General features: G+C 32.0%; 2 protein-coding genes across 5 annotated transcripts in view; one reads left to right on the plus strand and one right to left on the minus strand.

Annotated features, from left to right (window-relative positions):
- Window positions 1–18601, minus strand: part of LOC122530102 (flotillin-2) — an 80455-nt gene that overhangs the window by 54977 nt on the left and 6877 nt on the right. The window lies entirely within an intron of this gene.
- Window positions 3386–12222, plus strand: LOC122530097 (glucose dehydrogenase [FAD, quinone]-like). 4 transcript variants are annotated; one of them, XM_043656759.1, is made up of 5 exons: window positions 3646–3660; window positions 4423–4515; window positions 8963–9178; window positions 10096–10266; window positions 10591–12222. In XM_043656759.1, the coding sequence occupies exons 3-5, from the start codon at window positions 8992–8994 to the stop codon at window positions 12117–12119; spliced, it is 1887 nt and encodes a 628-aa protein (XP_043512694.1). In that variant the 5' UTR covers window positions 3646–3660; window positions 4423–4515; window positions 8963–8991; the 3' UTR covers window positions 12120–12222. The 4 variants fall into 4 exon arrangements, with proteins under 4 accessions (XP_043512695.1, XP_043512694.1, XP_043512693.1 ...); XM_043656760.1 differs by lacking the exon at window positions 4423–4515 and having other exon boundaries at window positions 3386–3660; XM_043656758.1 differs by lacking the exon at window positions 3646–3660 and having other exon boundaries at window positions 4417–4515.

Below are 18601 nucleotides of genomic sequence, written 5' to 3' on the forward strand. Positions count from 1 at the left end.
TCATCTCTGCAGTTCTGTAATCTCACGTAGCTTGCTGTAAATCGAAAATAAGCCTTCCACATTCGTCGTATCACTATGCGAATCATTGAAGAGAAGCAGGTCTTATGTCACATTAATCAGCTCAGTTACGAGCTAAAGCGCGAGTAATTGATCATGAGATGATCTTTGAAAATATTTGTAAAGTAATTTTTATTGCACGGTCATTGCTGACGTGTATTTGCTCGTTAATCTGAATAAACAACTGATTATTCAATCGTAAACATTTATGTAAGTTTTTGAATTATTAACTCCTCACGTTTAAACATATTTCCATTCTGATATTGAACGTTTCGTATCTGCGTATTACATAAATTTTAAATATCGAAAGCTTTTAATCTACGCTTTGCAATTTATTATCAGAATCAGTCGTTTGGTCTGTTATGTTTAAAGTTCATTAGTCGAATCAGTTTTCACTTCGATACTACTCTTGTTTATGAAAAAAGGAAAACTCGTGTATTCTGATGATGATATCATGTATAACGCATCGTATTAACATGAGATTGTTAACATGAATTTTTTTTCATTCCAATGATTCAATGAGGCGTTATGATTAGCGAATAATTACACTAGTTTCTTGAGGTAATAAATAATTACACTAGTTTCCATATAGGAAAAATATGAGTTTGTAGAAAAATAAGCATAATTCTCATTCAATTCTTTTCTCTCTACAATTTTTTTACTTTTTTCTTTCCTTTGCTAAATTAATTCAAAATACAACTTGTTCCACGCGATTTATCGTACGTACTAAAATTGCGTTAAAGTTACTTTAAAACTGCGTGATTCGTTTGATATATTCTCAATTTATACATTATAATTTTTATATTATATTTTATAATATATAGTATATATAATTATATATTATTTATAATTTATATATTATGTTATAATATTACAATATATATAATTTATATATAATATTTAATAAAGGTTTATTTATATATATATTATACATAATATTATTTATAATTTATATGTTATATATTATAATATTTTATAATATATAATATATATAATTATATATTATAATATTTTATATATATATATATATATGTATATATATATATGTACACGAGTAAGGTCAGTAATGATAAATGATTATTGAAATAACTGATATTAAAATTAATTGGCAATGGTGATAAGAACGATATATTAATAACAAACATGAGATAACTAGATTGATATCTAATCTTTCGATCTGAGCAATGTAATGCGAATCTGGAAATTCTAAATAACGAAGCACGTAAATATTACTGAAAGAAACATTATGGCATACACCGAATCGCGAGTCTGTGTGAACAGTTGGAAATTATGGGTAATTTTTAAATTTATAAAAACTCGGAACTTTAATCTGATTTTCTGCTTCAAGAATTTTTATATAAATATTCACGAAAGTCAACACTTTCATCTAAATATTCATTGACAAGAGTAAAAAATATCTAATGCAGATTCTTATTTGTTCTTCTTCCTTTTTTCTCTTTTTTTTTTTTTTAATTATAAAGCTGGATGTACAAGGCGGAAAGAAAAATTTGTCGGTGGCTGTCACAGACGAATTCTACACCCTCGACTTGATGGAAATACGAAATTTTCAAAGCTTTATACTTACGTAACCTAATCTTAAGGTGTCAGGACAGTGTGAAATTTTCAAAAAATCGATTTTTTTTTTTGTTTTAAATAGTAGTTTGATGTCTTAGGAATAAGATAGAAAAGATACTAGCCTTTAAAACGACTTATTTTGGGATATAATAATAAATCCGCGGATACAGAATAATTGAATTCGCATCGCTGTTTATAATTTAAAGCAGTATTATAAAGTGTAAATCGTGTGATTCAAATATACCTTTTTGGTGAATCGAATATCAGGGGACTTGGATTCAATTTAGTTGTGAATTGTAAGAACTGTGAGCCGCGGATGTATAAGTAAAAAAAGTAAGTAAAGGATGCATATGAAAATTGACGTTCTGAAACTTTAAACGCGTTTTTCTCGAAACTAGGTTTTTAAGAAACGGTGTGCAAGATATCTCGAAATCTAACCAACCGATTACTGTGAAACTTGGTGCCTATCTTTAGCGCAACATTTACTAGGGATTGACGATCGAATATTTTTTAATTTTCAACAATTTCGAAAAATATAAACAAAGAACGTAGAAATTTTTGGCACAAATTCGACACATCGGAAACAGATAGCTGTCGTTTTCATAATTTTCACAGAAATGAAAATGTTGGATCGTCAATCCCTAGAGAATATCGTTTACTATTGAACTTCTTTTGCCTTTTTGTTGCAGCTAATCCTGTTTCGCTGGAATCATGCACACCGATAGGCAACGTAAAAAAGAAGTTATGCAAAAGAATGCCGTTAGAAAGTTAAATAATAGCCCGCTTTTTCTCTCTTTTAATGTTGCTTTTCATAGGTCACGATGTGTTAAAATAAACCACCGAAAGCTCATGTCAATCAAATATATAGTTTTTTACTAGCCCTCCGAAGTATACGTAATTTTTAGGCTCGTCGCACTGTCCTGCCCCCTTAACGTCGAAAATCTGTTCTAAGATATATAAAAAAGATATTTAATGAAAATAATGTATAAAAAAAGATATAAAAACAATATATAAATTAATATATAAAAAAGATATTTATTGAAAATAAAGACATTTAAAACAGAGATATTCAATAAAGACATTTATTAAAAATTCGCCTTATCATAGGAGCATTAATATCAGAGATTATATCTAACAACATTTGTAGCTTTATCTTATTTTTCCTGATTCTCGTAAATTTAAAATTTTATTGGGAAAGAAGTGTGTTTTGAAATTCGTAGGAGAAAAGATAGAATTCTACTTGTTTGGATCATTTTATTCACACTGTCCTGCCCTCTTAAGCTTATGTATTACGTATGTACATTCATACGTATGTCTCTCATATAAAATTCGTAAAGTTATTGACGAATTACTTACGACACTATACCTGACCTGTACAACTATAATTTAAGGCTACCTTATACACCTAACAGTACAAGAAACAGTAAACCTTGTCTGCCATTAAAAGTCACGCGAATGAAAGCCTTGTATCTACAAACAGTCTAAAGCTTCCGGTCGATCAGCCGCGAGGCGACATATAACAATTGCGAAAACGTCCTTCTACGAGTCTAGTCAACGATAAATTACATATTATCCATGCAAGAGGAAGTGATTTCCATTTTGTATTGTATTCCAATAGAAACGCGCCGGGTCAAAAACAGGGCAAATGAAACGTTACTGCGACGTTGGAAACGCGCGATGAAATTGATGTTTGTTTTAATGTTATCGCTGTGTATAAGAAACGTATTAGGAAAAATATAAAACGAGAAGTTTCGTAAATCATATGCCGATAAAATTTCACGCCTAGTGTTAGTTAAGCAGAGTGATCATTTCCGATGATGCGACATTTTATTCAACATCAGTCGTCTGCTGTTTTGCACACAAAAGTGACTCTCATTAATACTCGAACGATAAATATTTAAACTATTGTGGTTTTGTAGAAGAGAAAATATCGCGGTGTAATAAATCCGGTGTCATTCTGAAGTTTCAGGGCTGTTGCTTTCAAAGCGTGTTGTCCCAAAGTGTTCTTTCACGTGACGTGATGAACGGGTAAGTAAAGATACTTTTACTCTCAGAAATGTAAATCGCCGTACAAACATTGAGAATTTGTTTCCATGGCTGAATCTACAGTGAGTTGGAAGATCGAAGCCTCTACTTTACAACGACTCCCGAACATTTGACGTGTGATTTGTCCATCGCCATTCCATTGAACTTTGAACACCGGGCTTAGACAATTCAACAGATTATTTTCACCTGATATTCGAAGTTCGATAAATTGGCGAAAAACAAATCGTACGGTAAGTTCTCAAGAGTCGTTGTAAAACGGAGGCTTCGATCTTCAAACACATCGTGGGTTCAGTCGTAGAAAAAAATTTTTCAATGTTTCTGCCTGCTACGATAATTCGCAGCACTTTCGAGAAGAAAAGTATCTTCGTTCCACCCACCAGCTGCGCGATGTAGAGACATTGTTACAAAACAAAATAAGCGACGCATTTGAACAGCAGTGGCATCAAAAGCCTAGGTTTCTTGTCTCACAATTTTTTCCTCTTTTTTTTTTTTTTTCCTAAAAAAACCACAAACAGCTTGAATATTCAGTGTACGAATAATTAAGATATGCTCAATATTAATGAGTGTCGCGATAGATACGCGCGCGTCACTGGCCGACAATCTGTATAAATATTGTGAATTCAATGCGTGAAACTTCGCACAAACACGTGATACATCCCGATTTTTAATTATTACTTGATACATAAAGCACGTCAAACAAACGAGATACGCGCATAACCGGGGAATTATCTAAATGTATTGTAGTAACTTCATCGGAGTAGTAGCAGTATCGTAGGGATTACCGGCGAGAAAACTACATCGTCGCATCGTGTTGTGTTATCAGTGAGAAATTCACCGGTGAGTATCGTCTGCATATGCGTGCTCGTGACATAAGCGCAGCAATAACAAAAAAAAAAAAGAAAGACGTGATTTTTGTTCGAGTTACGAGCATATTGCAGAGTAACGTTGGTCTTTTTTTTTAGAATTTTACCGACAGAGCAGAATTCTGCCACTGTGTCCGATTCATGATAGCATTCGCCGTGCTATACTTTTTAGAAATGATTCGACTGTCACTTGTGTCGTGTATTATTAATAACGTAAAGACGTGTGTCTGTTATTTATAATAATAATAACGAGTCGTTCTTTCGAAATGGTAAAACAGCATCTCATTTATGTAGATGTGGCAAAGAATTTTTTCTTTCGCAAGCGTGCAACGTATTTGTCTTACGTTTCACTGACAACTTTTTTTAATATGAATATTTTTAATATAAATAACTTAACACAAATATGAATAATATAAATAATTTACTAGTATAATTTACTAAGTATAAATAGTATTTATAAATATTAATAATATAAATAATTTACTAGTATAATTTACTAAATATAAATAGTATTTATAAATATTAATAATATAAATAATTTACTATAAGTATAAATAGTATTTATAAATATTAATAATACAAATAATTTAATATAAATATAAATAATATTTATAAATATAAATATAAATAATAATACAAATAATTTAATATATATTTTTATATTTTTCATATAAATATAATATTAATAGACACAGTGGTTGTTTTTCTGTCAGAAATTATCTGATAACTGCGTGATATCTGATAACTGTGAACACAAATGATGTATGAACAAAGTCTAATTCAATAAATATCAGATCGTACGATATACCCCTTCCCCTTTTTGGTGTCACGTGTCTTATTACAGAAAATACGTACAATATACAATTATTGAAAAGTTGACGATATTTTGAACTAATATACTACTTTTAGCTATGTAAAAAACAAAAAAAAAAAAAAAAAACAGTAACAAAATATTTTTAGCGTCCGTAAGAAAAACAAATTGTTGAGACAAATCTTGACAAATTTTTGAGAGAAAAAAGTATCTTTCCAAATGACGCGTAAACACGTCTTCGAGAAAAAAATGAACGCAGGGTTACGAAAGTGAAAGCTTCAAAATATGCGTGAAAGGATATCTTGCCATTTTCCGCCATTAGATTACGTTCATTACAAATACGTCGATGTTTTCAGTCAGTCTCGAGTTCTTACAACTCTTGTTATTCTTTTTGTACAATTTACTATTGGAAATTAGTAGCGTGCACGTTGCATTTACACACGGCGAGCTATTTATGGAATCTGAATTTAATAACATATTTGTTTTTGCAAGGAAAACTAGACACGCTGTATGTAAATTTTTATCGACGTGCTAAAAATAGGAAAAAGAATCATTTTCGGATGAATATGACGAACGACTAGTTTTTTTTTTTTTTTTTTCCCTCTCATTCGAACGATTTACAATATATGTGAAGTGAAAAAGTGAAACCGTTAGGTTATTCAATATATTGCGTATGTCAATGAATAGACATATTTCCATAGTGTGTTAACCTTTCGATTCCGGTTAAACGCATATTTACATATAAAGTACAAGCACGCTTATATAAAAGTAAAATCTAGGACACACTACTAATAATTCCGATGTTTAACTTATACGAGATTTTCGATTCACATAATGGGTTCAACATAATCAGTAAGAGTTTGTTAAATCGAGTACTTGATTAAAATTTGTTCCAAACAAGTAGAATTCTATCTTTTCTCCAACGAATGTCAAAACACACTTCTTTCGCAATAAATTTAAATTTACGAGAATCAGGAAAAATAAGATAAAGCTACAAATGTTATTAGATTTTTTTATAATCTCTGATATTAATGCTCCTGTGATAAGGCGAATTTTTAATAAATATCTTTATTGAATATCTCTGTTTTAAATGTCTTTATTTTCAATAAATATCTTTTTTATATATTAATTTATATATTGTTTTTATATCTTTTTTTATACATTATTTTCATTAAATATCTTTTTTATATATCTTAGAACAGATTTTCGACGTTAAGGGGGCAGGACAGTGTGACGAGCCTAAAAATTACGTATACTTCGGAGGGCTAGTAAAAAACTATATATTTGATTGATATGAGCTTTCGGTGGTTTATTTTAACACATCGTGACCTATGAAAAGCAACATTAAAAGAGAGAAAAAGCGGGCTATTATTTAACTTTCTAACGGCATTCTTTTGCATAACTTCTTTTTTACGTTGCCTATCGGTGTGCATGATTCCAGCGAAACAGGATTAGCTGCAACAAAAAGGCAAAAGAAGTTCAATAGTAAACGATGTTCTCTAGGGATTGACGATCCAACATTTTCATTTCTGTGAAAATTATGAAAACGACAGCTATCTGTTTCCGATGTGTCGAATTTGTGCCAAAAATTTCTACGTTCTTTGTTTATATTTTTCGAAATTGTTGAAAATTAAAAAATGTTCGATCGTCAATCCCTAGTAAATGTTACGCTAAAGATACGCACCAAGTTTCACAGTAATCGGTTGGTTAAATTCCGAGATATTTTGCATACCGTTTCTTAAAAACCTAGTTTCGAGAAAAACGCGTTTAAAGTTTCAGAACGTCAATTTTCGTATGTATCCTTCACTTACTTTTTTTACTTATACATCGCGGCTCGCAGTTCTTACAATTCACAACTAAATTGAATCCAAGTCCCCTGATATTCGATTCACCAAAAAGTAATATTTGAATCACACGATTTACACTTTATAATACTTGCTTTAAATTGTAAACAGCGATGCGAATTCAATTATTCTGTATCCGCGGATTTATTATTATACCCGAAAATAAGTCGTTTTAAAGGCCAGAACCTTTTCTATCTTATTCCCAAGACATCAAACTACTATTTAAAACAAAAACAAAAAAATTATATTTGAAAATTTCAAACTGTCCTTACTCCTTAATGATATTTCCACATTTCTAGAACAAGTTTGTAACAATGGCGACATTAATATTAATACATTCGTAATTATGCGATGACGTCGTAGTCGTCGAATGTTAAAATTATCACGAACGATATAAACACTTATGAATCTAATTAAAATAATAACTCAATTAATATCAGAGGTAATAGCTCATTAGAAAATCTGGTATATGTAACACCAACATGTGACATAAGCTCACTGATCACGCGATTTATCAATAATTTATATCTATGTCACGAGTGATTCCAACAACAATGCGAAGAGGTTCTACTCTGACATAAATTGACGTGAAAAAATGCAACGAGGCTTCATGTAATAATATACAAGTAACACGTACTTGACAGAAAAATAAAAAATACAGCGCATATGTAACGTTCCCTTTCGATCAGTTCAGCGATAGATAATCGAGCGATAGATAATAATCGAAAAAAAGAAGGAGGGGCGACGGAAGGAGTACGCGCATGAGAAATTATATTCGCTTAAATGGGAAATTATACATCATTAAGCTAACATTTTGCACTGAATCGTCGGAGTGTCTCATTCACAGCACGCAGAGTTACGTTCAATCGTCGACTTGTTCTCGATCACATAGCCAATCGAGGTTCGCGAAGCGGGAGAAAATTTTCCTCGATGCTCGATCGTTTCAAACTGCACACGCTCCGGAAACCACAGAGAATTTTGGCAGAGAATAAGGACGCCATCTTTTGGTAAAGAAACGAAATTATTCCTGTCTTTTAAACAAAAAAAAAAAAAAATAGTCTAAATTTCAATAAAATGGTTCAACGTGTTCTTGAAAAAAAAAAAAAAAAAGAAAAAGAAAAAGAACAGAAATAACTAACCGAATTTTTATTCACCGGATTCTATGTGTTTTAACTTTATTTTTTTCTTTTTAACAGTTACTTTTAACTATTATCACAGTGCGGACGATTTAAAGATTTGTGTATCACTCGTGAATTTAGCTAATTACCGACCGAGTGTCAGTAAGATTATGTCTTTTTTCGTCGGAATTCAAAATCGTATCAATCTTTAGACTCTCCTTCCCTGTTTTAACTTATAATATAAGTTTAACCGCTATTGCTGGCAATTTCTAATTATTAATTTTAATTCCCTCATTAATTTGTATATAAAGAATTTTTTATTAATTTAGATTTAATATTTAATAAATTATACATAAACTATAAATTTAATTAATAATCCAACCATAATTATACTTTAAATTTTATTTATTAATAATTATAATAATATTATAATATTTAAATAAAATTTAAAATATAATTATGATCGGATTATTAATTGAATCAATAGTTTAGAATATTATTATAATATTTTATTACAATAATATTAAATATTATAATATTATAATAATATTATAATTCATTAAAAATTTAAATTCAATAATAATTTACATTAAACATAATTATTAATAATAATTCTCGCGCGCAAGTGATCGTATTCGATTATTGCAGATCGATAAAGAAAATCGGACACGTGCGAAATGGACGTGCAACGCTTTATGTTCGGAGGATTGAAAGCGGATCCGATAATTATATCGACGCTCTCGACGTTCCTGACTGTGGTGCTATACGTTAAATACTGGATTGATAGTTACGCCGTGACAAATATTCCTACGAAATCGTTACTGCCGTCTTACGATTTCATAATAGTGGGCAGTGGTTCTGCAGGTATGTTTTAAATATTCTGTTTATATATCTAAACCGAGTTTCGAATGATCAAAAGTTCGATAATTCCTCTCTATTTATTCACTGATACAAATTTCTTATAGTAATTTTTGATAATACAGACACTGGACTTTAAAGTAAGTTATGCAGCAAAGACATATGTATTATCGGTCGATAATAGTATTATTCAATTGTCTATACCTTAAAATAATTTATACACACTGAAAATCACGTGAGTATCTATTTAAACGATGAATATTTGCTTCTATTAACTTCTGTATTTTATCTTTTGACGTTGACAGGTATAAGAGCATTCTTACAAATATTCTAATAATTAATTACGACTAATGAATTTAATTATCCCATGATATTCATTGTATATTTAAATTATACAGTAAAATCTCAATTATCGGGATGCCCAATAATTCGAATGTTCTGCCATTGAAATATTCAATATATTCCATACCTTTTACGTAATGTCTAGACTAATCAATTTTTTTTATGCAAATCATTCAAGATAATTGTAAGAATAACAAGTTTTTATTTTAGTGTCATTAGTAGACTGTGGATCACAGAAATTTAAACGTGCAAAATGCACGTAATACGCAAAAATATACTAAAATAACTCAAGAATATTTATTATAATACTTAACAAATGCGAAAGATTATCTTAACATTTTATTCACGAGCAAAAAATATGAAATTTCATACAGAAGGAACCGTTATTTAAAAATTTCATTTTCTTCGGAATTTCTTGGAACAATTCGGATTGAAGATTTGCTGTATATTAAACACATTTATTCTTAACAAATTTATTCCTCTTCAATCTGGATTAAAAATTCTGGTTGATAAGTATTATTCACCCAGCAAATCTGTTCATTTGTACCAACATAATTAGACTGAAATGATTAACGTTACAGGGGCTGTGATAGCGAATCGTTTGTCCGAGATAAACGACTGGAACATTCTCCTTTTGGAAGCAGGTGGCGATGGAGGAGACATTTACGATATTCCTGTCCTCGCTGCCAATCTGCAGCTCACCAGCATCGATTGGCAGTACAAGACGGAAAGCAATGACAATTACTGTCGAGGTAAATAATATCGAGCAACCTATTTATAATAATTATGTCAAAGGTTTCAAATTTTTGTACGTATCATTAAAAACATAGGGCTTGGACATTGTAGACATTGCTCTCGTAGTTTGAATGTTAAAACGAGTACACTATTTTGGACATAATTACGCGTTTTGTGCATCGAATAGTAAAGGATCAAGAACTATAAATCACTTTAGACTCGGCCAATTTTCATCCATACATACTTCTCCTTTTGTATTGCTTTACATTTTTCAACGCATCTACTACCGTACAAATACCAAACCCATTAAACGTTACTTAAGAGCTAAACAACGTCCTCAGGGATGCAAGATGGCCGCTGCAACTGGCCACGCGGCAAAGTTCTCGGCGGCAGCAGCGTGCTGAACTACATGCTCTACGTCCGCGGTAACAAGAAAGACTACGACACTTGGGAGAAATTGGGCAACCCAGGCTGGTCCTACGAGGATGTTCTGCCTTACTTCAAAAAATCCGAGGACAATCGAAATCGTTCCTACACCGAGACGAGGTACCATTCGACCGGTGGATATCTAACCGTCCAAGAACCGCCGTACCAAACACCTCTGGCCAATGCGTTCGTGAAAGGTGGCCAAGAGATGGGTTACGAGGCCAGAAACATCAACGGAGAACAACAGGCTGGTTTCATGATCGCTCAGGGAACTACCAGAGACGGCAGTCGATGTTCGACGGCCAAGGCCTTTCTGCGACCAGCCAAGTCGCGCAAGAATCTACACGTCGCTTTGGAAGCGCACGTTACAAAAATCTTGATAGATCCGTCGTCGAAGACAGCCTATGGGGTGGAGTTTGTCAGAGAGGGAGAAACGTTGCGCGTTCACGCGAATAAGGAGGTGATCGTTTCTGCGGGCGCTGTGAACAGCCCTCAGTTGCTGATGCTGTCCGGAATCGGGCCTGCGGAACACTTGTCGCAACACGGGATACCGGTGATCGAGGATCTGAAAGTGGGCCACAATCTTCAAGATCATATAGGCTCGCTAACCCCTACGTTCATAGTGAACGAAACAGTTTCGTACACCGAGAGCCAGCTGTACAACGCCTACGACATCCTAAACTACGCGATCTTTGGAAAGGGCCCTCTGACCGTGTTAGGCGGCGTCGAGACTTTCGGCTTCGTCAATACCAAGTACGTGAACGCCTCTGACGATTATCCGGACCTAGGGTTCCTCTTCCTCGCGGGCTCGCTCAATTCTGACAACGGTAGAAATCTATGGAGGATTATAGGGCTAAAGAGGGAAGCTTACGAGGCGATGTTCAACGAGCTGGACGAGAAAGGGAACAACGCGTGGACTGTTCTTCCCATGCTCCTAAGACCGAGAAGCAAAGGTGTTATCAAGCTCCGAAGCGACGATCCCTTCGATTATCCGTTGATATATCCGAATTACTTGGAGCATCCGCTCGACGTAGCGACACTCGTCGAAGGGATCAAATTTTTGGTCGAACTGAGCGAAACTGCCTCGCTGAAGCGTTACGGAAGTGAAATCAATCCGAAACCGTTTCCTGGTTGTGAGAATATTCCAGTAATGACTGATGAATACTGGGAGTGCGTTGTCAGACATTACACGCTGACTGTCTATCATCCGTCTGGTACTTGCAAGATGGGCCCTTCCACTGATCCAGAGGCCGTGGTGGATGCTATGCTTCGAGTTTACGGAGTAAAGGGACTTCGAGTTGTCGATGCGTCTATAATGCCAAATATAGTCAGTGGCAACACGAACGCGCCGGTTATTATGATCGCGGAGAAGGGCTCCGACATTATTAAGGAAGAGTGGTTGAGTGTATGCTCTGAACAATCAGTGGATCATTGCGCAGCATAGGTTGAAATGGGATTTAATGAATATATGTAATACGTTTCAGTGGGAAAACGACTTACAACAAACTGAATCACTCAATGTCAATAAAGTTGTATTTTTCTAGTGAGCTATGTTTTTATTATCTATTTTATAGTACTCGTCGGTGAATCAGTCGAGTTCAACTATCACGATTGGATATTTGGTTAATTCTGAATGGAAAGGTTAGGAAAATATCTGGTACGAGTGGTGGACGAAGGATTAATAAATATAATGATACGCAATACACGTATTTAAAATAACGATACACAAGGATTATTAATTTTCACATGGATATTAATAATAACTGTTTCTCTCGGTTGTAAAGAAATTCCCCCTCGAACGACTGATTTGAAACATTTTCTTGTGCCAATAAAAATATGAATATTTTGGAAAATATATCCTCTATACGTTTGTAGTAAATCATTACAGAATTTCTGATGTTTCTCAAATTACCATAACATATATGTAACACACACGGAGAGGATATGTATAACGATGATTCTTGCAAATCACTGTACTTGGCATTAAATTTGTTAAACTCGAATGTTTGACTATATTCAAGGAAACTGACTGATATTCAAGGTGCTGATTCAGCAGCATGCAACGAACGGTACCTACGTTTTTGCACAGCCAGTTTATTTTCGTGCTTTGTTGGAATACCATCGTCATTAAATATTGTGCGCCAAGTATGTAAGTTTTATATAATATTAACGAACTCACGAAAGTATTTGGACACTTGTTCTATGGAATAACTTTTACACATGTGTCATGAAACATTTTTGAAAGGCGATTGTTATGATTATGTTGGCCAAGTGAACCTAAAACTGTATCGTGTATCTCGCGATTCGCGAAAGTACTTAATTATTATTATTATTATTATTATTATAGAAGAACTTGTATATATGTATGTAGAATATGAATATTTATATATTATATTATTTAATTAAATGTTTATATACTGTACATGATAGTTTATGTGAATATTACAATATTTATAACATTTATTATGAGATAATTAATCGTCCAAATATTTTTCTTAGGTCTGTTTTTATTTGCGTTGCAATTTCAATTAAAAGTATCTGTGTATATTTAAATTTATTTCAAACTGGGTCGACATAATCATGATAGACAGATCACACTATTATATAGCTTATTCATAAAAGGTTTCTGTAGACTGATTCACCTATGTATGATGTATAATATTTTCGTGAGCAGCTGCACAGTGATACCTTTAAAGAAAGTTTAAAATAATAGCAATTTTACAGTGTAATAATAATATAATGTAACACATGTGCTCGACACAAATTTCATTTGTACACGTGTAGAACATCAATTTTAATCTTTCTGTCGTCCTCGCTCAAGACTTTTGCCAATGGCAGATGCCAGCAAAGAATCTGCTAGAGAATACGTAGGAAAATCATATTATAAAATTATCATTATTAAAGATGATAGGTATTCTAAGATATTTCAGTGAAAATGCATCGTAGCAACTGTGAAAAAAAGAAACAATCGCCTGGAAAAATATACCTACACTACTAGAGGACAATAGAAAGTTCAAAATTGATATTATTTGTCTGACATGACATTTCTTAATTATTATAAAATTATTGTACAATGTAACATTTATTTTTTTCATATAGTAATGTTATATTTAATACGAAATACTAGGTATTCTCTGCATACATATTAATAACTAAGTGATCTATTTGCTCATTTATTACAATTACATTTATTGGGCTTATAAGTCACGAAAATTTAAAACAATTAGTAAATACAATTATAATAAAATATCAATTAGTGAATGTAGGAAGTGTGTTTAAACTTTCTTCAATGTATTCACTGCAATCCTAACTTGCAATCATCCATCTGTATAATTGACTGATATAATTGTCCCAACTTGAATCAGAAATATGATGCAACTTGTCCAAATTGGTTGATTTATTCTGTATGCTAATTTGTATTAATTTTCACTTTTATTCACTTTGTGTTACTAATAACGCACATAAGCGGTTGATGCGACTTCAAATAAAAAAAATAATAATAAAACCAATAATATATATATATAAATCCTTTGGATTTGTCGAGTGTAAGAATAATTTGTTGAATTGTTGTAATAATTTCGATAACAGTAACAGAGTTATTTCCATTTTTTAAGTTGACTGTTAAAAAGGAAAGAGTGAAGAAAATTATTTTCTAATTATTTATACTCTCTAATTGTTTACATTGTATAATCTCATTTTCTAATTATTTATATTCCCCCTACGTAAAAGACATCAAATCTCATTAAAGTTAATTAATAAAAAAGAAATTGCTTAATTGATTACCATCGAGTTTTCCAATATAATTAATAAAACAAAAGCCTCTTGAAATCAGGGATCGAGAAAAATTCAGGAAACTAGGACGAGATCAGGTAAATAAATTTTCTTGAAAATAGAAGTTTCAAACAGAATACAGAAAAAAAAAAAAAAAAAAAAAATGAATAATTTAAAAATAGAAAAAATTTTCAACACTTGTAGCAAACTGACACTGAATATTCAACAAATTGAACATAAGAATGGATTTTTAATTAAAACGTTCGGAAATAACTTTTGTCACACAGATTCTAAAAGTATCCGCGAGACATGTTTCCTTTTTATCCCGAAATTGCAACATTTTCTCAGTTTCAAGTATAATCCAAGGCGGTATAACGAATTATAAATTTATCGCTTCTCAATAATTTCCATCCAGCGATACGAGTTCGAGAGGAAAAGAGAGCGACGATTTATTGTTTGACGATTCGGTCACTCGTTACGGTCCGCGCAACAGATCCCACATTCGAAAATAATAGACAATCGCCGGGAAAGAAGACCGAAAGGGGCAGCGCCACGCGTGCGAAAGATTACAAATTCCGCGCGATAAAAGCGGAGCTTTTGTTGATCGTTGCTGAAAGTAAAGTAGGCCGTCAAAAGTTGCGAGAGAAACGGACAAACAAGCAACGTGAAACCTCGCGGGGAACGAGGTATCGATCGAGCCGGAGATACCGAGGATCCATGACAAAACGGGAGTCGATTAAGAAACCTTGATCGACCTTGCGAAAGTGAAGCGATTTCGTTTGTCGCTCGAGCCGACGCAAAAAAAAATCTTTCGACGAAGGGGAACACGCGTGTTGCACAAAAACGCATCGATTGATCACGTACGTTAAGGAATTTCGAACATTATCGGGCTAATTTATAAACGTAATCCCGCAGGTGAGATTTCTGAGTGAAGCTCGAATCGATCGCAAGCTGCGCTGGAGTGCAGGCGTCACACCGTGATCTCTCTATTTGCAAGAATTCTACGAACGTGGACATTTTGAATTGCGAAATATCCGAATTGTGACACGGGGACACGTGCTCGACGAAATTTCGAAGAGAATTGCGAGCTAAAGATACAAAAATTGGGGGACGAGCGGCGGAAAATTCGGCGAGAACCCAAGTTGGAACGGAGTTCGCAATTTTGGGAACGTGACGCGAGCAGAATTCTTTGAATTTTGGCGGAAGAATCTCCGTTCAGGAAAATAATCGTAATACCGATCGATATATCAAGAAATCGGCAGGGAACGAGAGTTTTCTGAAAAAGACGATAAATTCTTCCTTCACGAGAAAGACAACATTATCAAAAAAATCAAGGCAACATTATCAAGAAATCGGCAAGAAACGAGAGTTTGAAAAAAAAAACAAGAAAGATTCAAAAAAATCACAACACAATTCCAAAAAAAATAATCTAAATCACTCGAAGAAAAAAAAAAAAAAAAAAAAAAAAAAATGGCAAGCATCGGTAGATTGTCCGCGATGAGGATAGCGATGTCCTACGGGCCTGAATTGAGTTTTCTGGTGCTGTTGCGTATGTTGATCGGCATGTACAGGCCGGACATCATCGATCGCGGGTCCAGAGTGAAACCGGTGGCCCTGTCGAGCCTTCGTAGCAGCTACGATTTCGTGATAATCGGGGGAGGATCGGCTGGTTCGGTGCTGGCGAATCGTTTATCGGAGAACAAAAACTGGACGGTGTTGCTGTTGGAAGCTGGCGTGGACGAGCCGGACATGGCCGATGTGCCGGTCGTGTTCCCGGTTCTACAACTCACACCGGTCGACTGGCAATTCAAGACGGAACCGTCGAATAATTACTGCAAAGCGATGACGGGACACGTTTGCAACTGGCCACGTGGCAAGGTATTGTTATTATTATTACTATTATCATTCGTTTTTTTTTTTTTCTATTGTTAAATGTAATTTTATTGGTCCGTTGTTATTTTATTACTGGTTTTATATTATTATTATTATTATTCGTTTTTTTTCTATTATTAAATGTAATTTTATTGGTTCGTTGTTATTTTATTACTGGTTTTATATTATTATTATTATTATTATTATTATTATTATTATTATTATTATTACTCGTTTTTTTCTATTACTAAATGTAATTTTATTGGTTCGTTGTTATTTTATTATTAGTTTTATATTATTATTATTATTTTATATTATTATTATTATTATTACTCGTTTTTTTCTATTACTAAATGTAATTTTATTGGTTCGTTGTTATTTTATTACTGGTTTTATATTATTATTATTATTATTATTATTATTATTATTATTATTATTATTACTCGTTTTTTTCTATTACTAAATGTAATTTTATTGGTTCGTTGTTATTTTATTATTAGTTTTATATTATTATTATTATTTTATATTATTATTATTATTATTACTCGTTTTTTTCTATTACTAAATGTAATTTTATTGGTTCGTTGTTATTTTATTACTGGTTTTATATTCTTACTGGTTTTATATTATTATTATTATTATTATTATCATTCGTCTTTTTTCTATTATTAAATGTAATTTTATTGGTACGTTGTTATTTTATTACTGGTTTTATAATTCGGTATTGTTAGATTTTTGAGAATGCAGTTGAAAAGAAAAGTAATAGAAAATTGTTATTTGTTTTTTATTAAATTTAATTTAACTTCTTTTTGCTTTTAGTGTCTTCGATTAGCTTAGATTCTTTTTTTTCTCCTAGTAGATTTATTTTTATTCGTACTTTAGTGTTCACTGGTTAGTTTGGTATTATCAGATTTTTGAGAATGCAGTTGAAAAGAAAAATAATAGAAAATTGTTATTTGTTTTTTATTAAATTTAATATAACTGTTTTTTGTTTTTTTATTAGTATTTTATTAGTATTTTAGTGTCACCGATTAGAGTCTTTTTTTTTTTTGTAGATTTAATTTCATTCGTATTTTAGTATCACTAGTTAGTTTGGCATTATTAGATTTTTGAGAATGCAATTGACAAGAAAAATAATAGAAAATTGTTATTTGTTTTTTTTATTAAATGTAACTTCATTGGTATTTTAGTGTCACTAGTTAGTTTAGTATTATTACATTCTTTTCTTTTTAATTAAATTTAATTTTATTGGTACTTTAGTGGTATTATTATTATTCTTTTTTTCTATTATTAAATTTAATTTAATTGATACTTTAGTATCACTGGTCACTTAGTTTGGTATTATTAAACCACGGATTTTTGAGAATGTAATTGAAAAGAAAAAAAATTTTTTTTTTTTTATTAAATCTAATTTTATTGGTATTTTAGTATAATTGAATAGTTTAGTATTATTAGATCACGGATTTTTGAGAACGCAGTTAAAAAAAAGAAGAAAAAATGGAACAGAAAATAGATAATTTCAGTTTTATCTACAGAATATTATAGAAAGTATTTGCAAATGGCCACGTGGCAAAGTATAATTACCATTCCCATATTATTATTCCTTTTTGTTAAATTTAATTTTATTAATAATTATTAATAATTTTATATATAATTATATAATTATATAATAAATAATATAATTATATAATATATAATATAATTATATAATTTTATTAATAATTTAATATCACTGGTTAGTTTAGTATTATTAGACCGCGAATTTCTGAGAACACAGTTAAAAAACAAACAGAACCAAAAAAGATAATTTTAGTTTTATCCACAGAATATTATAGTCATAAAACACATTGCTATTTTGTAACAGCTATCACGTTGCAATTTCGCACAAATGCATAAAACACACAAATGGACGAATTTTTTTTTCCAAAATAACGGAGAGAGAGAGAGAGAGCAAGAGAGAGAGAGAGAGAGAGAGATTTTAATTTTCACTGAACGATCCTGCACATTTTCCAGGTTCGAACACACGAATAGACGAACTTTTTTTCCAAAATAACGAACAGAGAGCGAGAGAGAGATTTTAATTTTCACTGAACGATCCTGCACATAATTGTCCAGGTTCGAACACGCGAATGGGCAAACTTTTTTTCCAAAATAACAAAGAGAGAGGTTTTAATTTTCACTGAACGATCCTGCACGTAATTGTCCAGGTTCGAACACGCGAATGGGCGAACTTTTTTTCCAAAATAACGAAGAGAGAGATTTTAATTTTCACTGAACGATCCT

This window comes from Frieseomelitta varia, unplaced genomic scaffold (genome assembly GCF_011392965.1).
Source record: "Frieseomelitta varia isolate USP_RPSP 00005682 unplaced genomic scaffold, Fvar_1.2 scaffold_326, whole genome shotgun sequence".
NCBI classification, from domain to species: domain Eukaryota; kingdom Metazoa; phylum Arthropoda; class Insecta; order Hymenoptera; family Apidae; genus Frieseomelitta; species Frieseomelitta varia.